The sequence below is a fragment of the Petaurus breviceps genome, unplaced genomic scaffold (genome assembly GCF_028583685.1).
Source record: "Petaurus breviceps papuanus isolate PSGF00001 unplaced genomic scaffold, PetGlider_PUasm1.0 151, whole genome shotgun sequence".
NCBI classification, from domain to species: domain Eukaryota; kingdom Metazoa; phylum Chordata; class Mammalia; order Diprotodontia; family Petauridae; genus Petaurus; species Petaurus breviceps.
In genome coordinates this window covers 16591344-16616100 of record NW_027185712.1, presented here as the reverse complement: position 1 = coordinate 16616100, position 24757 = coordinate 16591344, and the positions used below count along the sequence as shown (strand labels likewise).

At 39.5% G+C, this 24757-nt stretch overlaps 1 protein-coding gene across 1 annotated transcript in view; it reads right to left on the bottom strand.

Moving 5' to 3' along the window:
• Nucleotides 1-4867: 4867 nt before the first annotated feature.
• Nucleotides 4868-24757, bottom strand: part of INO80C (INO80 complex subunit C) — a 54615-nt gene continuing 34725 nt past the window's right edge. Inside the window, exons 2-5 of the mRNA XM_069075974.1 lie at nucleotides 18503-18613; nucleotides 10802-10913; nucleotides 9444-9511; nucleotides 4868-5408 (exon numbers count right to left, since the gene is read on the bottom strand). Of these exons, the coding sequence (XP_068932075.1) occupies nucleotides 5277-5408; nucleotides 9444-9511; nucleotides 10802-10913; nucleotides 18503-18613 (423 nt within the window). The 3' untranslated portion in view covers nucleotides 4868-5276. The remainder of the gene's footprint in view (nucleotides 5409-9443; nucleotides 9512-10801; nucleotides 10914-18502; nucleotides 18614-24757) is intronic.

Genomic DNA, 24757 nt, shown 5'->3' with positions numbered 1-24757 from the left:
TATGCATCAGTTCATGTAAGTCTTTCCAGGTTTTTCTGAAATCATCATTTTTCTGAAATTGTCATTTCTTATATCATAATAATATTCCATTACAATTGTATACCATAGCTTGTTCAGCCATTCCCCCGATTGATGGACATCCCCTCAATTTCTAACTCTTTACCATAAAAAAGAGCTGCTATAAATATTTTTGTGCAAATGGTCCTTTTCTCTTTTTTTGGATGCCTTTGGGATATAGACCCTAGCAGTGGAATTACTGGATCAAAGAGTATGCATAGATTTATAGCTGCTCAGGCATAGTTCCAGAATGGTTGGATTATTTTGCAACTCTACCAACAGTGCATTAGTGTCCCAGTTTTCCCATATGCCCTCCAATATCCAACATTATCCTTTTTTGTCACATCAGTCACTCTGATAGGTATAAGGTGGTACCTCGGAGTTGTTTTAATTTGCATTTCTCTGATCAATAGTGATTTAGAGCATTTTTTCATATGACTCTAGGTAGCTTTGATTTGTCTGAATACTGCCTGTTCATATACTCTAGTGGCCACCTTTTAAAAAAAAAAATTAAGATGAATAGGTTTGGACTTACAAATCTTTTCTACCAGCTAGAAGAAAAATTAGGAGTTAGCAGGAGAGTGATAAATACTGCCTGTAAGTTCCACTAGCCTAACATAGGAAGTAGAAATTTCATGTCTTTAGAAGGGCTAATATGACCATTTTGTTTTACCTGGGTATTAAAATAAGATCTTGAGGTACAGCCCTAGGTTATTTGAGTCTCGGGGTAAATTTCTGAAAGGGGACCTGTTGTCTATTTTATATCCTTCAATATTATTTCTCAGCTGGAATGACTTTCTTATCACATATCTTATGTTTCAATTCCCTGCTGAGACCCATGATGGCTTTCATCACGAGAAGGGAAGTATCTATTGTTTCCTGAACAGGACAGACTATTGGAGTATTTGGCCACTTGGGAGAGTATAGAGGACTGCAGAGTTCCCTACTACTGAGTCATGCACATGACATAACTAAGGGCTTGGGATATAAGCTCCTAGCCAGAGTAATTCAATTGCTTGGAAAACTAGATTTGAGTGGAGAGAGAGAGAGAGAGAGAGAGAGAGAGAGAGAGAGAGAGAGAGAGAAGGAATGATGCAGAAACGAAGAGGATTAAAGAAGGAACCCCAACAAGGGCCGGATGGAATGATAATGAACAATAGAAGACATTTGTTTGATTTTTAAGGGATGACCTTTGGCATGGAAAGGACAAAAACAGAACTATAGTTTGAATCTTCCTTGTATAGAAGGAAGTGAACCTGAGAAGATGAAGTGGCTGAGCCAATTAATGGTATAGGTATATTCAAGGAAATAAAAGTCCAAGAAGCTTAGCTGAGATTAGGATTATAGCAGCTTCTCAGGACAAAGGTAAGCATCCCCCATTATGGTGTAGGTGGGAGACAGTGGAGATGTCCAGCCTGAGGTGTGCTAGGCCACAAGAGTATGGACGCCATGATAATACATCAGCCAGTTTTATTTAAATGCTGCCTCTACCTCTCCAAGACTGGACAATGGGTAATTTGTCACTCAGTCCCAATCAATTCCCATACTGGTCTCGAGTCCAATGGATGAGGCAGCATGGTTGTGTATCACACAGGCCCTAAGCCTATTTTAAAGGGGAAGTCATTCTGTAAGACAAAGTTAATAGCTAGGAGAGCTAAACAGACAGATTTTTCACTATTCCCTCTGGGCACAAGAACTGCAAAAAGTTTTTGTTGTAGTTTTGTCATTTTATAGTACTGGGAGAAAAAAGATCAAAGAAGTGACAGGACTTTTGTTTGGGGTGGACTGGGCAATCACCAATAATAAAGAGAGTACCTCAATTCTCAGTTTTCTCTGAGGAAAATGAACTTTACACTGGAAGTGACAGGGAAAAAATGACTAATAGGGCTTGATACTCAAGTAGTTGGTAAGGAACACCTATGTGCCCTTGATGAATTCAAGTCATATGGCTCACATGAACCAGGACCACGGGGTCCTGGAAGGAACTGGCAGATACCACAATCAGATATCACAGCTCTCAGTTATATCTGAAAGGTCATGGAAAATGAAAGAGACACAAGACTGGAGGAGGGCAAATAATGTCTCAATTTATTTAAAAAAAAGAAAAAAAAAGAGGAAAGAGAACAATCTACAAACTGTAGGGCAGTGAGCTTGACTTGGGTTCCTCATTACATCCCAGGAGAGATCATTAAAGAGAAGATTGGCAAACATCTAGAAAAGAAGTAGAGATTAGAAAGTGCTGGCTGGCACAGTTTCAAGTACAGGTCACGACAGATTGGCCTCATTTCCATTTTTCAAATCACTAAACAAGTGAGGAGAATTCCAGGAATATGGTTTACCTAGATTTTAGTGAAGCTTTTCATCAAGTATCTCATAATATTCTGGTGGGGAAAATGGGAGAGATCTGGTCTGGATGGTCATATAATCAGATACATTCACAACTGGTTGCATGAAACAGAGTAGTTGTTCAATGTCAATGTTCAATGTTCAATGTCAACATGGCAGGTTGTCAACAGTGGAACACCCAAGGGATCTGTGCTTGGCTCTCTTTAACATTTTAAATGACTTAGACACCTGAAGTATGGATGCTATGTTCAGCAAATGTGAAGATGACACAAGGGTGGGGGGATCAGTAGCACACTGGAGGACAAAGTCAGGATCCAAAAGGATCTCAAAATTGGTAAAATGCAATAGGGATAAATGTAGTCTTGCACTTGTATATAAAAAAAAAAAAACTTCCTAAGACGAAGGAGGCATGGACAGATAGTTGTTCTGAAAGAAATCTGAGAGTTTTAATAGACTACAAGCTCAGTGTGAGTCAGCAATGTGCCACAGCAGTCAAAAATGCTCCTGCGACCTTGGGCTCCAGTAAGAGGAGCATTGCTTCCAGGAGCAGGTAGGTGATAAGTCCTGCTGTACCCTATCTTCATCAGACTTTATCTGAAGTACTATGTTCAGTTCTAGGTATCATGGTTCAAGATGTTGACAAATTGAAGAGTATCTAGAGGAAGGCAACCAAGAGGTGAAAGGCCTTGAGTCCATGATATATGAAGATAGGGTAAAAAAATCTGGGCATGTCTGGCCTGAAGAAAAAATGCATCTGAGGCATGATAGCTGTCTTTAAGTATGTGGAGAGCCTTCATGTGGAAAAAGGGGCAGCCTTTTGTTTAGGCCTCAGAGAGCAGAGCCAGGAATAATAGGTACAAATTATAAAGAGGGACATTTAGGGCTTGATGTCAGGGAAAACCTCCTAACAATTCAAGGGGTCCAAAAGTGGAATGGGTTGTCTTAAGAGGTGGTGTCTTCTCCTTGGAAATCTTCAAACAGGGACTGAAGAATGACTTTCTGGGTATATTTTAGTAGGGAGTCTTCTTTTCACATAGGAGTTGTGGACTAGATGGCTGCTGAGTCCCAACTCTCAAATTCTGTGAAATGAATCTGAGGGAATGTTCCAGTTGTAGAGAAACAGTATAAGCTTGAATGTGCAACTATAAGAGTAAGAATATAAGAAAAAAATGGGGATATGTCTCAGGCCCCTAATTGCAGAAAGATAAGAATATCCCAATATCTACGATTTTTACTTACCTCTTCCTTAAAGAACCTCAAGAAATAAATTTTTTTCTTGCTTCTGAAGGGAAACTGAGGCTCTTTCTTTTGGACTCTTGTGGTGAATCGCCATAGCATAGTATCCTGGGCATATGCCCCAAAGCCACCCTAAAGCTTCAGCACTCCACTGGAGGTAGACCTTACTCATTGCGCCCATCTCAATTTCAAAGGATTGAGTTCATCTGACCAGTTCATCAACTAGGCACCAGCATGGACATACAAGTGGAAGTCATGACAACAGATGAACCCTCTAAAAGAGAGTCTTAGAGAGAAAAAAGATCAAAGGTCTAGAGACCAAACTTCTCTATTTTCTAGGTAAAATAGTCCTAATCCCTTTAGACCAGGGGTTTTGTGTGTCATGGTCCCTTCTGGAAGACTCTTTGGAAGGTGATGTCTATGGACTTCTTCTCAGAATAATATCTGAAGATGCATAAAGTACATAGGATTATAAAGGAAACATATTATATTGAAAGACCAATTATATTAGAAAAGTTTAAAATGAAGTTCACAGACCTCAGATCCCTACTAAACTGCTTTGGACATTTCTTTCATTCCTAGTTTTTAGTTCTTTAATCATCTTTAAAGGTTCTATGCTAGACCAGTGGTATCAAACTCAAATAAAAATCGTCCAGATCCAGTGCAGGCTGCCTATGGACTTAGGGTTTAAAGCATTATGTTAATCTACATTTTATTGTATTCTTATGTACTTTATTAAATATTTCTCAATTACATTTTAATCTGGTTCAGGCTGCACTTGGGGGTGTTCTGGGGAGTGGCTGGCAGGCTGCAGCTGCATACTTGACATCTCTGTTGGAGGCCATCTCAAAGTTTTCTACATTCCCATCAAAGTAGAGGAACTGGAAGACAGTGTTCTCAAGAGAAAATACTGAAAGAGTATCCAGTCCCAAGAGCAATGAAAACTTTTTCGTTTCTACATGACTCATTTAAACATTATACAAAATGCAATGACTAAAACAATGGAAATTAAAAGATCATTAAAGGGAAGTTAAGCTCTGAGCAAGTGTTGAGGAAACATGTTTTCCTCACCATCCTGGTGGGGCTGGGAGCCTGTGAAGGAAGAATATCTGATACATTGTCAGCTGTGGTCATTGTGTGTCAATGTGTTTGCTTACCAGGTTTTCTTTGTTAAAATAAAGGTTTCAATAGGGGGAAGGAGGAAGGAGAGACAACATACAAAAATGACTGCTATAAAACAAAAGGCATTAATAACATTTATTTTTAATTATATAGAGAATGTTATGATGTTATATAGGAAAACTAGCAAGTATTGGGGGGCAAAAATTCAAAGAAATGCTTGGGCTGAACCAACTACTGAAATAAATAAAAAGTGGTATTTTATTACATTTTCCTTGTCAAATATTTGGGGCAACCCCAAAATGTGCTAGTATTTAATTTAGCTGAAAATGTCAAACTTCTAAAAAAGCAAATAAAGAAAAATCTTAAATTATATTAAAAACCAAACATTCTTTCCAAGGCACAATACTGGCATTTTCAGATTGACAACAATATGAATGTTTCCTGGAAACAAAATCTTGAGTCCAAAGTCTGCCTTTGAAAAAGTTCCATACTTCCTCTCAGAGATTTCACCAGACTTAGGGAACTATGCTTGTGGCCTTTCGCAAGGCCAGGTAGCCTGTAATTACATCTGAAGGGAGCATCCGAATGTAAGCAAATTCTTCAATCGTGCTGAATCTTAACTTGCTCTGTGGATCTGTATAGTTTGCCTGGAAAAGGAACATTAATGATGAATATAAATCAAAGAAATATCTATATTAAAAAGTTAAAAATGCAAATTATCTTTAAAGAAATTATTTTAAAAGTTGAATGTATATACAGAAATGTTTTATGTTGCCAATGAAAAAGAACTAAATTGTTTGCTTAGGTAGAGATTCATTAATCCACCCAAGTCTAGTTTCTGAATGTTTATTCAGGGCCTTGCAAGGAAGAAACTACAAACAGGCTTCCAGCAGGGTTTCTCATTAATAGAGTAAGAAGCCATTATGACTAAGATCTTTATTCCCCATCCATATACATCATATCCCTCCTCTCTGATTTTGCTTTGCTATCTGCAAGACTGATATACATTTCCCATCTAGCTCACGAGAAGCTTCTGAAGATTTCAAGATAAAGCATGTCATCCAGAATCCACGTCAGAAAAAAAAAAAAAATACAAAAGGTTTTCAAATTTAATTTAGCTGACAAAGGAATAATCAAGCTGAAGTTAAAAGTCTATTCTTCTGCTCCTGAGAATTTCCCTCAAACTGCTTAAATTATTTGGCTCTTCTGTGTCACTATATCCTATTTGGAAAATGGGGCAGCAATAAAAAATACCAAACTTATCATATTGCTTTGCTAAAAACAAACTACTCCATAAACATTTCATATGAAAAAATGTCAGTTTAAAGTTTTGTTGGATCTAGGTGTCTTCTTTCACCATTCTCTAATATCCTTTAATGAAACTGGTATTAAACAGAGCTTAAGTGGAGAAATACTAACTACTCTCTATTGAAGGTAATTAGTTGGTATGTTATAGATTCACTAGCTAATTAGTGATTTTTCCCAAAATGTTAGGAACCAATATGTGGACATAGACTTTGTATCTGACAATTCTATTTTGAATGCATGTGTTTCTAACTCTTGGCTCCAGACATGCTGCTGTTTCACTTGTGACAGCATATCAGGTTTGGACAGTTATATGATCATTAATAATTAAGACAATGGCTGCTGGTAAAAGAGCTGAATTAGTAAGACACCATTCACTGGAATATTGGACAATTCTACAAGCCCAATTTCTATCCATGTGTCAAGGTACAGTGTAACTGTCATCTCTTCTATTGTTTTCTATATCCCCTGGCCTTTTTTGAATTAACAGAGCATTTCATCCATTTTATGATGCATTTTCACACATATCTTGTATTATAATGATTGGCATACATACTGTCTCCTCTACTAGTCTATAAGCTTCATGAGGCCAGGAACTGTGTCTTTCTCCTTCTAACTCCCAAAGCGCTTATTAATAAACATTTGTTGAAATGAACATAGACTCCCTAGCTTAAATGTTAATGAGAAAGATTTCAACCACCATTTCATTAGGATAACCTAGGGTTTAGGGTTTAGCCTAAAGGAAGAACTCCCTTCTGAGTATGCTCTACCAGGGTACTAAAACTCTGATATATCTTGTCACTTTTAAATATATAAGATATTTTTGTAAAGTATTCTGCTTTCTGGAGGCAACTATAAGAATAACAGGAATAATAAGTAATTAGTTCTAAAGTTCTAACAAACATTTTTATAAGTAAAATCAGGGTCGGAGAGATATATTATCACATATGAAGCTTATGCATGTATTTTGGTCAGTTCCTATGGAAACAGGACTCCTATATTTTGATGCGAGACATAAAATTTAAAGCATGTGAATAATTTTTATTCACACAACAAATTGGATTACTTCATTTTCTTTGATAATAGTAAAGGGTTAAAAAGTCAAATTTCAAAAAGATCTGGAAAGGAGCCTTCCAAATAATCTAGGCTAATCTCTTCCTTTTACAGATGAGAACACCACAGCCCAGAAAGATTATGTGACTTGCCTGAGGGCAGGGCTAACTGGTGGCAGATAAAGGATTAAAACCTGGATCTCCTGCCTTCCAGACCAGTGTTGTTCTCACCACATATTATTTGCCATCTCTCATTAGGGAACTTAAATATCCAAATCACAAACATTCAAAGGATAACGATTTTTTTTACAACTTCAACAGTAACATGCATGCATTTCAAAAATAATTGGTCCAAACAAAAACAAAAACAACAAAAAAGGTAGCACAGCGAGTAAGAGCACCGGTTCCAGTGTTGGGACGACCTGGAGATCAGATCCCGGCTCAGACGCTCAGCACCACACCCAGAAATAACTGGCCTTGTAACCTTGAGCAAGTCACTTAACCCCGATTGCTTAAAAAAAAAAAAAATTGGTCCAGGTTTTTCCTTCTATGTTTATTTAGTCTTCTGCCTAACCAAAATGCTAGTTAAAAAAAGGGATTTAATACTCTCTTAATACAAGTCAGATAATGGCCTGAATGAGCAATGCCAGTGCAATAATGTACTTGTTTTCCTACTAAGAAAATGATTTTTAAAAAGTCACCAAGATACACAGTTTTACAAAAGTTATGTGAAAAAACGACAACACTGTTCCTAAATTACTAAAGTTAAAACATAATTCTTTTCTGTTGACAAGCGGTAATCTACGAAAGTGGAAAGTGACACATACTCCTATAGATGAGGAAACTGAGGCCAGTTTGGTTAAGTGATTTTCCTCAGATTCCTGGTGCCCACAGCTACAAGTGTCTTCACCTCTAAGGTGACCTTCCATCTACTCTCTCTGTAGCTGGTATACATTTATTTATGTGCCCATTCTCTTTCCCATTAGAATGTAAGCTCCTTGAGGACAGGCACTAGTTGTTGGGTTTTGGGGGTTTTTTTTGGTAATTCAAGCACTTGGCATAGTGTCTGGTGCACTGGCAAGTACTTAGTAAACACTTACTGACTAAAAAAAAGTTTTAATTAATGCTTTCAAGCTTAATTATTTTTAGGTAATGTAGTTTGTGGGGCATTTACATGCTTGCTGAGATAAATCCCCCATGTCAAAATAAAATATATCAAAACAAAAGACAAATGGGAGCTATCTCACTGAATATAACGTACAGGAAAGTCTGATGATCTTTGGGAGAGGCTACCCTCTCTACTGATATCCACCCCTCTGGATAACGCCCCACAGAATCATAAATCTTAGAACTGAAAAGCACCCACAAGATGATCTGGCTCAGGCTCTTGTCTTCATGTGGGTAAGTTATTCTTACTCCCATTTTACAGCTGAAGCAATGGAAACCCAAAGTCATTAACTGACTTGTCCAGAGTCACACAGGAAATTAGTTAAAGGGCTGAGACAAGTGCCCAGGTCTCAAAGAGTAACAGATTTAAAGCCAGGTCATTTAGCTCATCCCCTTTATTTTACAGAAGAGGAAACTGAGGCTCAGAGGGGTTTTAAGTGCCTTTCCCACAGTCTCCCAGATATGTGTCTGAGGAAGGACTCAAAACCTGGCCTTCTGACAAGTCCTGTGCTCCCTTCACTCCACTTCCTGGCCCCACAATGATTTGTCCAAGGATACACAGCTGGCTGGTTAGTGAAGAGGGTACTCACACAGGTTTCCTGTGTCTAACAGCAGTGCTCTTTGCAGTCTATTGGGCTGCCTTCCACAGTTAGGGCAATCTTATAAATGTGTGGTTTGTCACAAAAAAAGCCTTAGGTGTAAATGGTTCGGTTTTCCATCTATCTTTAATATTTTAAAGATCTGTGATATCAATTGTGTGACTATACCCCTCCAAAGATGCAAAAAACAATGCTGCCTATGCCTGAGTAGGCTGTTTAATGAATTGCTGTGGCTGAAAAAAATTCATCACCTAGTTAGTGGTCAGTCTTCTCGATGACCAGGCTCTCTAAATTTAGCTTGGCTGGTCCTCATCATGAAGGCTGGACACAAAGCCTTTCCAGATCTGCTTCTAGGGGACAGTCTTCAAAAGCTGAGCCTTGCCCCCTCTCGATGGTGAGGCACTGAAGCAGAACACCACCACCAGAAAACCTACTCAAAGGAAATGTCCTCCCAGCAAAGTCAACAATATCATTCCCACACATGAAGGATGGACTGTCCAAGCAGATATTTATCAGGGAATTTTGCCAATTTTAGATATAGATAACAATTAATACTTACAACAAGTCCTGAAATATCAGAATACTTCCTGGCTGGTTTAAAGGAAGGAGGAGCATCTATACTGAAGTCTAAAAGGGGGGAGAAAAGACATAAGCACTTTTCAAACTAACAAGACTCATAAAATTTAGTTAAATTATTACATACTTATAGGACTCTCCAGGGACTAAGAAAAATGTGAAGGAAGCACAGCCATGAAATTTCTTCAGTTATTAGGCACTGATTCACTAAGGGCCACATCCAAGACGGGTTCTGCTCCTCCACACTGCTCTGCTATATTCCTACAAAACTACTATAACCAGGAGATGAAAAAGATCTGCTACTCTCATTCTCTCTAGTTAAAACTATAAGTTCAAAGTAATAAATTTTTTCAAATGAAAGAATCTATCAGTCTTTGGGATGTTTTAAAACATTAGAATGTTTGACAGCACTACAAATCAACATTCAGTGACTGGATGTTTTCATTTTCATTGGGCTACCCAGTGTCTTATAGGCAGCTTCAGCTTAGTTTGTTGGAAGAAATGCCCTAGCAGAGAGCCAGAGATAGATAAAGTATATATAAGTTTATCATTTATACTGTATTTCCAAAAGCGGTAGAAGAGTCCCATAATACATCTTATTACTTAGACTTAAACATAATAGAGCTTAAGTCATGTCTCCAGGACAAATCCATTACGTGTAGTCTATGCCTGACATAATATAGTTAGTTATTCTACAACGTAGGAGTCAATCTATGCTCCAAAATATCCATTAAAGTAGGGTTCCACTCTATTTTGGAACAAAATAGAAGAGCAAAATATATTTTTAAAATAAGCTCACGTAATATAGAGCTACATTATGTCAGCACATACCAGCCTAGGCTGTAATGAAATGTTAAGTCTGACAAAAAATAAAACAAAAACTAGAACTACAAAGTCAGAAGAGACCTTGGAAGTTATCTACTTTAACCCTCACTCTGAGCATGAATCCCCAACAAGGCATCCTTCTTCCACTTAACGACTTCTAGTGACAGAGAACTCACTAGCCACTATATAAAGAACAGGTAGTGAGTGGTCTCTGTAATCAGTTATCTGGGGACCAAAAACAACTATGTATAAATGTAGGTATATGTTTAGCTGGCACAATATAGTGCTTTAAGTTTTACCAAACACTTTACATACATTATAGTTCCATGTGAAGACACACATATAGGCCACTACTGTAAAATACTTAGAGATATGTTTGCCAGTTGCACTGTTTTAAAAATGGAAAGTGTTTATCAATGATGGTGCAGATACACACAAAAAATTTAGGTTTGTTTTAAGACAGTTACTTATGGATATATTATTTATAAACACATGCAAAGTATCTAAACCACATACAGCTCGGATCGTTGAGTTGCCATGGCAATGCCCTTTCAGAAGCAAGAATTTGTTTCAGGTTCTTCCAGGTCCTGTTTTTCTTGCCTGCCACTGCTCCCCCAATGCCCGAGTGCTGGAATGACAAGCATGGTGTTAGAAGTGTCACACTGTCAAAGTGCCATCTTCACTGATTTTTCTTCAAACTGAAGGCATTCCTCATCCTGTCAACTATCAGTTGTTACCCAGGCTAATTTAAGAAATAGCGTACTGTACACTTTAATCCTAGTTGCAAGAAAAAACTAAACTTTTAGACTGTCAAAACTAGTTTGCCGGAGATTCTGAGGAAATAAAATGCACTATTCACATGCAAACGGAAAGACATGAAGACAATGCTTAGTCCAATACTGCTAAATTCCACACCACAGGCATTTCCCATCACATTAAAATCATTTGCCACAGAATTGGAGCTAAAAGAGCAAGTAAACTCTTTGGGTATAAGTATTTCACTTGCAAATTATTAGACATCCTGAAAAGACACAGGAGCCTGCAAAATGTCACTGATGTCACTTTTGTTTTGTGAATTAGACAAAAAAAAATCAGAAAAGGAGTAACTGAACACAATACTGGCAAAAATAAAAAAGTCGTTTTGCATTTTCAAAGCTTCGCAGTGATGGCAACCTGGTACCAACAATAAATCCAATGTGAATGATCAAATATGATTGTTATGGATTCATTATTATATCCCTCAAGAATCACAGGAAGAAAAACACTTCTATTTAATGAGCCATAATCTCAATGGCTTGGCAACTCTTAATAGTGGACCTTTAGGAGAATAAAGACTAAAAGTAAAAGGAGCCCAGAGGTTCCAGGAAGCCTCATTCATTGGTTAGCAATTACTTGGTGCCACTTATAAAATTCATACAAAAATTATCTGTAATAACAAAAAGTTGGAAACAAAATGTGTGCCCAATGATTAAGGCAAGTATTTTACCCCTCTCTGATCAATTCTCTATCTGGATGACCTTAGCAGCTGCTTCCAAACTTCTCTTCTTTCCTTAAGCCTCCCGCAGCTTGAAACCATCCAGCTGAGGACCCACCTCAGCTATTTCAAAGGCAATGGAGTATTTTCCAAGAGCTTCCTCTTCCCTCCTCACCTCACCATCCTTTGCCTTCATCCCCCACTATTTCCTCCTTTACTCCAGTCTCCAGATGAAGACGTGGTCCTTTTCAGCAAGGCCAGTGCCTCTTCACATAGGCTACATCTCAGCTCTTCCAGTCTTCTCCAGCAGAGTGCCCCTACTCTCCTTACCTCTCTCTCTTTAAGCTTCAGACTCTTTCTGCTGGATCCTTCTGTTCCCTGCAAACACTCTGGACTTCAGTCCATCCTCCTCACAGCTCCCAAAGTGGTTTTCCTCAAGTGCAGGCATGTGTTTATTATCATTCCCCTACTCAATAAACCCGAATGGCTCCCTCTTACTCTAGGATCAAGTGTAAACTCTATTGGGTGCTTTAAATTCTCCACAACCTGGTCCCTTCCTCCATTCCCAGTCTCTTACACGTTGCCCCACTCCATACACTCTGCAGTTCAGCCATCCTGATGTACTTGCAGACACACTGTTCCCTCTGCCACCTTTGTGCCTCTGCACTCGCTGTCCCTCACATCGGAAATGCTCTCTTTCCTCCCCTTCTCCTCTCAGAACTCCTGGCTTCCCCTAAGATTTGTCTCAAGTGCCACCTTCTGTGGAAAGCCTTTCCTGGCCCCCAGCTGCTAGCATCTTCATCTCCAAGACTGCCTTGTATTTGACTTGTACATATATCTTGTAAACACTTGTATGGGTGTATGTTGTCTCCTTCTTGAGGGCAAGGCCTGTTTCACTTTTGTTATTATATCCCCAGTGCCCAACAAATAGTAGGCACCTAATGAATGCCTGTTGATTGATTGATTGACTGAAAAATGGCTGATTAAACTAAGGCACAGGAATATAATGTAATGTTAATAAGGGCACCTGGGCTCAGATCCTACCTCTGATGCTTACTACTTGTGATCTTGGTCAAGACACCCGACCTCTGGGTCCCTGGTATCCTCAGCTGATGACCTCTGACACTCCTTCCAGCCCTAGAGCCATGATCTTAAAAGTTGTAAGGGATTACAAATAGGAAAAATTCAGAAACATATAGGAAGACTTGTATGAACTGATGCAGAATGAAAAGAGTAGAGTCAAAGAAACAATATATTAAAAAATTACAACAATGGAATTCAAACCTACATTTAAAAGACAAATTAATTCAGGTCAAATACAATGTACAATGTTGTATTACAGTATAGTAAACTGATATTTCTATAGTGCTTTAAAGTTTACAAAGCATACATAGTGTACATAGCACCTCATTTGATCTTGCAGCAACCTTGTTTAAAACAACAACAACAACAACATTGCAAGGCAGCCCTAAAAATAAAACAAGAAATTCCTCATTTTAAAGATGAGGGAACTGAAACTGAGAGTTTAAGAGAGTTTAACACAGTTAGTAAGTGTCACAGGGTGAATCTGAACCCAGGTCTTTCTGACTCCAAGTCCATCACGCTATCCACTACTTCACACTGCCTCAACTATCAAAGTTAAAGCACAGATTTTTTCTTTTCTTTGAACGATCCATGAACTACAGGATTGTAGGAGAAAGTGATAAGAACCATCAAACATGCACAACCACATTATTGGGCAGTTTTCCAGGGGATTAATTTTGGTGTTCAGTGGGAATTGTCTGTTGAGTCATAACAAAATGTAAGCAACAAATATTTTTTAAAAGTCATGAAAAAAATTGTTTTTCTAATTCATTCTTTCAAGCAAGTCAAGACAGTGATAATAAATGAGGATCTCCATCCAAAATTCTCCACTAACTGATGGGGTAGAACCTTATTATCCCACATAATGGGAAAACGAGGTATGGCCATTTAAAATTCCGGTTAACTGAGACTTACAGTTGATTTGTTCAAGGGACCATGATTTAACATGAATTTCACTCAAACCTCTATGACAATCTGTGTCATTATGAGGTCCTCTTCTAGCTTACTTGAAATGTCAGTATAGAGGAAAGGCTTATAGCTCACAGCCTCTCTGACTTTGCCCTATTTCGCTTATTCCATAGCATTGCTTTGAAGCTTAGTTTTCCCACTGTTTCTTTTCCTTCTCTACTCTTTCACCACATTTCCTGTCTTGTTTTTCTGTTGTGGGGACTGGCTTTTCCTGGGCCCCTGCTGCCTTCGACTGCAGTATTCCTCTCCCTGTTCTGGGAAGGAGTGGCATCTCTTAGTTGCCTGAGTAATGATTCCTCCTGGAGAGGGTATCCGAGATGCCACTCTCTTCGGCTTTTCCCTCTGTCAGTTAGTTGGCTGGATAACGGGGCTTTTCCTGTACTATAATTGCAGACAAAGATAGGCCCAAGCAGTATGGATCATTTCTCTTTCTTTTTTAACATGGACTGTCCAAACAATAAAATAAATGAAACACTCACCAGCATGGGTAATATTCTTCCTAATTTAGGAATGCCTGAGAGGCACAGCATTTTGACGCACATTTTTCAACTGCACATATTTCCTTTCTTCAACTCAGCTCTCACAAGGATTTGTAAAAGATCATCCATTTTCTCTAGCTGCCACTATCCTAAATCTTCTATTTTCCAGGCACAGAAAAAAGAAGCTTCTGTTTGACTTCAAAAATTCACTAGCTTAGTTACATAAAGCAAAACCCTTTTCTTAGGAAGGGATAAATAATAAATCTGAAGTGGATATTCCTATAATCTTAAAGCTAAATCCAGTTATGTATTCACAACAAAGCAGTAATAATGAGCAACTTCTAAGAAAAAAGTTTCGATGACAAAATAAATTCTTTGTCATGGTTTCTGTCAGTGCTAGACCAAGAACATGAGAGAGAAAGAGGGCCAAAACAAGACAGGCTAAAACCAATGGTGCATGGAGTGTACACAGCAAAGAATCCAGGTAAAATGGGCTGAGTCAAGGTGGACGCTGGTTTAGAGAGCACATGGCTACCAACAATCCCAACGATCAAGTTGAAGTCAAATAGGCTAGATACAAAGGTTAAGTAGGTGGGTGAGGTCAGCATTCAGAGTTCCTCACTAGACAGTATGACACAGGAAGAAGCAGAATTTGATTATACACAGGGTATATTATATATTATGTATATTATACACATAAGGGAATAGGTGGAAAGCAAGTGCCTAGGCTGAGAGACTGAGAACAGCTTCTTGTGGTCTGGTAGAGGCAGGTGGGTCCCCAACAATAGCTGAACCAATCTGTAATTAGTGAACCCAAAACAGAGCTGTTTACCCATTCCCTGGCTTTAAAAGCTCCTGACGCTATAAACAGAGAGGTGCTGACAGGCTTTTGCTGCTCCCAGAGCAAGGTGTGTTATTTCTGTAGCTGAAGCACTGACAAAGGTCAGGTCCCATGGGAAGCCTTCAGTGCCTCCCACAATACTCTGCACATGGCACACACCACAATGTTGTTGATGTTGTTGTTCTTCACAGTTCGATAGGTTTTACCAAAACTGTCCCTTAACGGGAGGGCCGCTGTTCACATACAAGGATGCAGCACCTGACCTTATCAATGCAATGAGTAGATATTTAAAGTTATTTTTCCATTAATGGGAATGACCTTGTATGGATTCTAATTAACAGTCTCTCGCCTGGTCCCTGTTTTGACCAAAAGCACAGATCGCTGACTGCAGTTGTGGTCTCAGGCAATGGAAGAGAGCCAAGCCAACTGCCACATATGGAAAATGCACATCGGTGTCACCAACACTGTGAACTAACCAACTGAGCTAATGCTGAGCTTCCATCTTCAAAGCTGACAAAGTGACTGCTAGGTACATGATTTCCAGTTACAGGTAAAACCCTGTTTCAAGGAATATCATTATAACCTTCAGTGCTATAAAAATGAACCTGCTTCCAAGCCCCAGCCCACGCTGTTTTAGTGATGAGGATATATAGAATTCTATTAAATGAAAAACCCTGTATAATACATTCTCAAGTTTCCATCAATATATTTAACAAAAGTGTTCAACTTTTCCCCCATATTACCCAGTTTATGACAAGTGGGTGGAAAGACAGCACATTCAGCTGGTCCAACAGCACACATATATCACAGACAAACACGGTACATGGACAATAAGCTGAGTCTGGATTTGAAAAGGAGTCAAAAAGTGAGTTGGATTGAATCTGGGAACCAACAAACCCTTTCAAAGATCCCAAATGGCTCCCTGCCGCAAAAGCCTATATTTTTAAACACTGACAATCTCCTCATGATGCTACAGGACTGCAAAGCATAGAATCAATCTAACAACAAATATTCATTAAGCACCAGAGACATAAAACCAAAAATGACACAGTTTCTACCCTCACAGAGCTTACATTCTACTGGGAAATCATAGTCTCAGAAAAACTGAAGTTGCAGGTGATTTCTCCAGAGTTACACAAGCATAAAAAACAGAGCCTGGATTCAAACCCTAGTTTTCTGACTTCACATACTGCTCTTTCAACTATAGCTTGCTACCTTTTTGATCAAACAATATTTTGGAAAAGCTTTAAGAGGGACATAAATATGAAAGAGATGAGCAGTGAATATAGAGGAGTAAGAGAAGGAGAGGTAGAGATAAGGCTTCCAGATAGAAGTTACAGAAGGTCTGTTATGGACACCAAAAGGAACTAACTGAAATGGAGACCAGGGTCTGTCAGACAGACTGAGGATGTAAAATGATAGGATGCCATTCTGAAGCAACTGTGAGGCAAAATAAAAATAATGCAGGATTTACATAGGGCATGTTCCCTTAATAAAGTATCAGTCTAGATTCTAGACTTCTAGGTCCCTGGGTGTGGTCTTTTGACAGGGGTCCAAGTTTTACAGAACAAACCCTTTTATTAAGGGGATTTGTTCTATGAAGTATGGATTTAGTCAAAGGGCCACACTTGAGAGCTTAGAAGGCAGGTTCTCTACTCCTGAATGATTGAGAAGAGGAGGGTTTCTACAATGACAATATTCCAGCCTACTTGGGGACTCAATACCACCCCAGGCTCTTCTCTGTCTCCCCTAACTTTCCATCAGGATAGCTCTCCAAACCTGATACCTCTGGTTTTTCTACCCTGAACCATCAAAGATCCCCCACCTACAGTAATTAGAGGCTGCCTTGCCAAAGCCCATTTCCTGCCTTCACTAGCCACTTCACCATGACTATTGCCTAGGACCATGCCCTGCCTACCTTATCCCACTCTACCCTCAGAACAAGAATTCTGATGTCCCAAGAGTTCCAAAAGCTCAACATGTTTTCCAAAACCTTTAAATTGTCATTAAGAATATATTATATTGGGGGGCGGCTAGGTAGAGAGTGAATAGAGCACCAGCCCTGGAGTTAGGAGGACCTGAGTTCAAATCTGGCTTCAGATACCTAACACTTACTAGCCATGTGACCTTGGGCAAGTCACTTAACCCCAATTGCCCTGCCTTTACCCCTCCAAAAAAGGCAAAAAAAAGAAAAAGAAAAATTAAAAAAAAATAATATATCACACACAAGGACAGTGAGAAGAGAAGGTACAAAAACAAACATAAACAAAAAGCACTATTGTTCAGGCACTGGCAAAAACTCTTGCCCTGCCCAATCAAATTACTGTCATTACTGGCAAATTTGTTGTGTGCTAAACATTTTCTTAATGTAAAAGAATAAAATATGATTTATTATTTTTAACAAGTCTTCCCACACAAGTTAACAGAATATTTCCTTTGTTATGAAGCTTGAATATATAATGCACTAAGTCTGAGGCCATCAAGCTCGTTCTAGCTGTATTAAAGTCTCTTATATGTTTCAAATTCCATGAAATTTGAGGTGTATTCTTCCTTTGATATTCCTGAAAAATCCTCTATTTTTGTAGAAAAAATAAAGACACTCCCAAAGGCCAGTGCCTTCTCCTAGATTACCTTCTATATTTTCGGCATCTATTTATAGGTATACATACCATTTGGAACATAAGCTCCTTAAAGGCAGGGGATGGGTTTTTTCCACTCCTACATCTATTGCCTGACAATAAATGCTTAAAAAGTTCGTACTGACTAATCATTAAAAACATGATTGATAGGTCAAGCATTCTCATAAGATTAAAAACCAGAACAGCAACATCATGGACACCATTAAGTAATATACCTTCCCACCCCACTTCTTTGAAGATATGCACAAGCGTACTATATTGCATATATTTTCAGACTTTTTCTGTATTGATAAGCTTTGATGATTTTTTTCTCTTCAATTATTTTCTTCCTTATAATTTTATTAGTTATATAGAATGGTTCTCTGGGTGGGGAGCAGAGGTATACCAGGAGAATTTTTGTGATGTAAAAACAAAAACAATTTTTAAGTGATTTAAAGAATTATGATTTTAGATTCAAACCTCAACAGAATCTCGTAAAATTATCCTCCAGTGAATATTAATTTTTGGCATGAGAAGTGTTTCTATAAAAATTTTCCATGATATATGCACAATTTTCTTGCCAAATTAACATTTAATTTCCACTGAAGTAACTTTGGATCATGTATAAATAGAAAGTACTTTTTCTTTACTACTAAAACATTGTGCATGTTTACTATAAAAATCTTCAAGGAAACCAGCATTTTATTTAGCCATTTCAATTAATCTTTAAGGTATCTATTAAACAACACTTACCACAAATTTGGGATCCTTAAATGGCAAAGGCTTGGGGGTGGTTTCTGCAGGTCCTGTGCCAAAGTCAGGGGTCACTACCTTACTCTCATTCACAGTCTCCATGCTGACACCCTTGAAACAGAACAATAACAATTACATTGTGTAATTAAGTGCCTTTTAGGTGAGGCCCCCAAACAACCAACCACACACAGAAAAGAGAAAGGGAGAGCCAGAAAACCCTGATGGCATTGAGTAGAGCGGTCTGAAGGCAGAAGAAATCACAGGTCTTAGGCTAGAAGGGACCTCAGAAATCATCTAGACCAACTCCCTCATCTTATAGGTGAGTAAAAGGAGGTTAAGTGACTTCCCAAGGTCACACTGGTAGTAAATGTGAGTGGGAAGTCTTGAACTCTGACTCTAGAGACAATAATCTTCTGACAGCAGCATGCTGCCTCTACAGTGAAAGGTGTCTGCCGGAGAGCATTGTGGAAAAACCAGTGCTTGATGATTCCAAATGCTTATTAAGTTTAAAAAGAAATAAGATGAGCCTCTTTCAAAGTTGACAGCATGTGAAGTCGAGCTAGGGACAGGGAGGTGAAGAGGAGGTTGGGAAATGCAAATTAGACCTTGCTGAGGCAGGAGGGAAAGAGGCAGCTGAGGAAATAGCCTACAGCAGCAGCTGGTTGCTGTGGCAACTGAGCGATGGCACCCAGGCATATTAAGACCAGCTAGTAAACAAGCTGCCCTTGGTGCCTGGGCATCTCTTATTCTCACCTATGCTTAGGATGCAGGCAAAGGATGAGGTAACATTCCTGAACCTAGAAACACTGAGGAAGACTTTGTCCCGCTGACCTTTCTGGTGGTGAAGGCAAGATGACTGATGATTCTGCTTTCTAATTGAATGCCCTCTTCTCTGCAGATGGCCCTGAACTCCTGAATGTTACCATACATGCAATGCATAGCCAAAGGTTTTTCACATTTCTTTTAACTATGGCATGAAAAATGCATACTTGGACATATCTCATCCAAATATGGATTTAATGAAAATATTTTGTCTTTTCCCTGGGAGGGGACGTGGTAGAAGGGTGGGGATGGAGGTGACCCAGGAACTCATCTCTTGACCTACAATGGCTGTCAATCCAGGACTAACGACTCACCGAAACCCATCACCCTGGAATAAATTATATACTCAAGAATGAAAGGCAGGGCTAATTTGGTTGGTAATTGGATGGTGAATAACTCAATTATTCCTCACCACTTTATAACCAGCCAGGCACCAGGACTACATTGACCCTTGTCTTGACCATCAGGCAAAACTAGGAAATAAGCTACCTGAGCTTAGCAGAGTTCTTGGCATTTAGTAAGTCTTTAATAAATACTTGCTGATTACATAATTACACACTCCACTCCCTTCTACTGCTTGCTCAGAGATTAAAAATCAAATCCACATTACAAATGCTAAGGCAGACGTGTCCCTTCCCAGATACCACTTCCTCATACCCATCCATGCCAGGCCATTCTTTCCACGTCTCTGTTTCACTTTACATCTCTATCATGTCCTCTGAAACCAATATTCTTTTGCTTAAAAAGCTGCCCATAATATTAGATGTGTGCCTTCCACCACCACCCCACCCCCAGAAATTACTTTGTATCTATGCATATTTAATTTTGTCTGTATAGCTTTCTATGTTTCACTCCCACTACCCCCAACAGAATATAAACCCTTTGAAAGCAGGGTTTTTGTTTTTGTTTCTGTATCTCCAGTATCTGCTACATAACTTGGGACACTTAATAAATGATTGTTAGATTGAAAGCTATTTCACCAGAGTCTATGATCAGATTCCTACTAGGCTGGAAAGGTTTCCAACATGGAACCAGTGATGTACCTTATATTAGGACCTGTCTAACAAAGTTCTGAGAGGCTCACCATCAGGTGGGTCTCAGGATAATGACATTTTTTTAATCCACAAAAGTTATATGAGACCTTCTACTAAGTGGCAGAAGAATGGCTATAGGTTGAATAAATGAATTTTAAAAGAATTTATTAAGCACTACATGCCAAGTACTATGCTAAGCTGAAGATATAAACAAAAAAACTAGACCACGATCTCAAGGAACTCAAAATCTAATGGGAGAGATAACACAAATAAAAGTACTCAGCTCAAGGATGAATGGAAAGGCCCAGAAGCCTTACAGATACAGTGGCAGGAGAAAGACAAGGTCTCGGCGTCCCTCGAGCATTCCAGGAAATCAGATTAGTGCCAGGGGTCTAGAGGGCACAGCAGGCGAAACAGATGTTAAGGCCCAGAGGACTTCTGGATGCTTCAGCAGGGCAGATGGTAAGAGCTAGTGGTCCTCTATCTCACACCAAGGACTACAGTTGAGGACTTCCAACCAGTATAAAGACCCACAGTCACTCTTCCTACCATCAACCAGATCGAGTTAAGACCTGAGAGTCCTCAGGGAAGGCTGGCAGTGCTTCCTACCCAGCTAGCCTGGATGGGGCTACCTCAGTGGACAGAATATGCACCCATACCAATTGAATTATATATCCTTGATATATTGAAGTAAAATGTTCTGTCATTTAGGTATTTTTTTCTCTTAGAATAAAAGACATGATATAAGATCTAACAAACTGTGATGTATTCCTTAAAACAAATTTGCTGTTTTAATGTATTATCTGAACCTGAAAGTGGGACCCCTTATCCAAAAGCTGTTTTGTAATATGACCAGAAGCCCAAACAACAGAAATGCAGCTATGTACTGCTAACACCCACCTTGATCCCCAGCACAGATTCATGGAACTTTGAAAAGTGATAAACAAAACTCTTAACTAACTATTCAGGTGTTTGATGGAAGTCAAGTCCATACTCTCTTTAGAAGAATATAAACTGCAATGAGGATTGGGACTGTCTCACTTTGGGATGTCTGTCCCTGGTACTGGGCTTGATATATAGTCAAGATTACAGAAAATGCTTGGTAAACTTTAAGTCACTGTATAAATGTTAGTGTGAGGACTGGTCTATTTCTAGGGCCTAGATGACAGAAAGGACTCCCTCCATGTTTGATCTCTGATTGAACTGCCTCTGTACCAGGAAGTTCCCATGTACTCCATAACTGGTTTCATCAGCTTCATTTAGATAAAGAATTGAATGTTCTCCTGATCATAATCAGTTTAGCATGTATACAATGTCATCGTATTATCCTAATCACAATGTTCTTGTGATTGAGGGAGGGGGCAGGGGAGTTGCAGTCTGGGCCACCTGCTGATTGACTACATCTAAGGTCCCTCTCCCACTGGGTTCTTACGAAGATGCCCAACAACAGCAACCAGATAAAAGGGCAGAGACCGAGAGCTCTGGGCTCTCAAGTGGGATGTGCATCACCATTCTGTCACCATGCCACTACCCAGGTTTGTCCATGGGAGCCACAGGATGGGGAGCCACATTCTTTCATGCCTATATGTAGTACACTGTCTGACTTGCAATCCTTTGAGTATTCCTGTTCCTTCTGGGTACCTCATCCACCATCTCCACACAGCTGTTGTTGCCGATGGCGGAGATGTTATTGTTGTTGTGCCTGTTGACTGACTGAATCCATACAAGGACAAACAGAAAGGTGCTGTTAAATACACCAGGATGGAAAATGAAAACACACCAGCAAGAAAGAGAAACAGCTACAGTTACGTAGGAGACGCTGGGTTTCCAGAGTGAACACTTCCCCTCCCTTTAAAGGCAGTGGCCTATAAGAATCAGCAGGGCAAGTAGTTGTTGAATAAAAATATTGCTTTCCTCCATAACTGGAATAAACAAAGAATAGCTTGACCCACAACTCTGGGGCATTGTGTATCACTGTCCTGTTGTGTGAGTTGGCATATATCCCTCAGAACCTGCCCATTCAAGTCCTTTGTTCCTAGATGAAAGGGACCTGCTGGTCTGTGGGAGGTAGGTGGGGACCTAGGACAGTCAGATTATGAGGGGTAGTTGCTGGAGATACAACTAAATACTAGCCTGGGCCAGGCTGGCTTCTAACTGAGAAGTTCATGTCTCTATATAACAGACAGCAGGGTATAGTGGATTTAAGTCTAAACTTGTAATGAGAAAGACCTGAGCTCATAGACCCCTTCAGACAATTCCTACTTGTGTGAACCTGGGTAAGTCCCTTAACCTCTTTCAGTCTCAGTTTCCTCATCTGTAAAATGGAAATAATAATAATAGCAACTGTCAGGGTTGTTGTGAGGATCAAATGAAAATATATTTAAAGTGCTTTTTAAACTTTACGGTACTCAATAAATATGAGGTATAATCGTCATGTACGATACTGCTGGGGCGGGGAGGGTGTGCTTTCATAGAATGTCTTCCATATAATGCTCTCTCTCATCACTGGTTCCTTATATCTTCCATGTCCACTACGTTTTAATATAAGCTTCTCTGTCCCCTTCCTACACCTCCCTTGTCAAATGCAAGGTCTAAGGATGTTAGGAAAAGTACTTTGTTCTTGGAAACCTTCACAAGAACCAGAATTGTCTCTGAGGTGCCACCATCTAACAGATTCTTCCAGAAGGGAGGTTAGTCTGTGCATTCTCGGAGAGCCGAAAACCAACCAGCAATAAAGAGCTCATGAGAAAGCTCTCAATGCCCGATTAAAGGGAAGGTGAAGTTGGGGGTCACTGCACAAAAGCAGAAAGAAGAAAGGAAAAGAAATGCAATAAGACGGCACACACCAGGGCACAAATGCTACTCTGCTCGGCTTGAGCTAGTTGGCATCTTTTGGCATCATGGGGCACAGTGGAAAGAATACTGAACTAAGAGACCTAAGACCACTGTTGTAAGTGCTCATTCTGAAACTTTCTCTCTGTAATCTCTCAGAAGTCACTTAACCTCTCAAAACTCACTTTTCTCACCAGTGAAGCAAGGATAGTACCTGGCATTATTACAGCACGGGATGAGGATCAAATGAAATAATGCATATATGCTTGGAAGCCATAAAACCAAATTCAAATGTAAGATATTATTACTACTTTCATAATTTTGTCATTATTGCTATTACTAACACAATAATGGTAGGCTTTGGAAACTATGAGAAAAGGAGAGTCTCCTCCTTGTAGCTCATGAATGCAGCTACTAAGCTTGCCATGAAGGCTAACAACATTTTGCTGCTAGGTGGTGGTGGTACCACTCCTCTGCTGTAAGCCAGGGAGGTGACGGTGCATTCTCTCCAAGCCACTCCCTCAAGAAAATCATGCCAAAGAGTGGGGTGGTTGGATGGGCGGTCACTGTCTGGTATCCTGGGAGGAAAATATCTCTGCCTCTGAGTCAGGGGCCTCGCCAATGATTCCAGGAAACTTTTGGCAAATTCAGGAGTCAGCAGCCCTACTGTCATACACAAGGAGGAATTCATTTGGAAAGTGGAGAAATTACCAAAGAAAGATAAGTAAAACATTGTGATACACTTAAAGGAAAGTTCCCTGACAAGGCTAATATTCAACCTAGTTTTGGAGTACCTTCCATATACCCAACATGGTGCTGACCCTACAAAGGATTTTGTCTTCCAGGAAGTTATAATCTTGTTAGCAAGATAAGACCAATAGGAAAGAGATAAATGGAAGTCAGCCAATAATCATAATTAAGCCATAAAATGGAACCAAAAGTATAATAGGAATTGAAGGGGAGAACTGACCAACTCTCAACCTGTAGAATATAAGCTTCTTTCATTGAATAAACATTAAGCCATACTATGTGCCAAGCACTGGGGAAATAAGGAGGCAAAAGATAGTCTCTTGCCCTCAACGAGCTTACAATCAATCTAATGTTCATGAGGAAAGAGGAGGTTTTGCTTTTGTCTTTGTAACCCAAGCATCTAACACGGTAGTTGGCATATACTAAGTTCTTAACAAACAACTGTTCGATGAAATCTCACAGATGAGGAAAAGAAGGGTAGGTAGTTAAATGACTTGCTTAAGGTAACCTGAGTATTTGGTGACAAAACTGAGATTTGAATCCAAGTCCTCTACTCAAATCCAGTGTTATTTCCACTACAACAAAAGTGTAAGTTTAGTTTCAGGCCACCTGCCCCAAACCTCAGAGTAAAATAGGTCTAATGAGGAGAAAGCTTAGAAGCATCAGGCAGTCTAGACCCTCAGACAGTGGTGAGAGACTGCCAGACTCTACAAGATGGGCCACCTGAGCTCAGAGGAGCTAACCAAGCAGGGTAAGGCCAAATTGGTGGGGGCTTCTACACAAGAAGGATAAGGCCAAATTGGTGGGGGCTTCTACA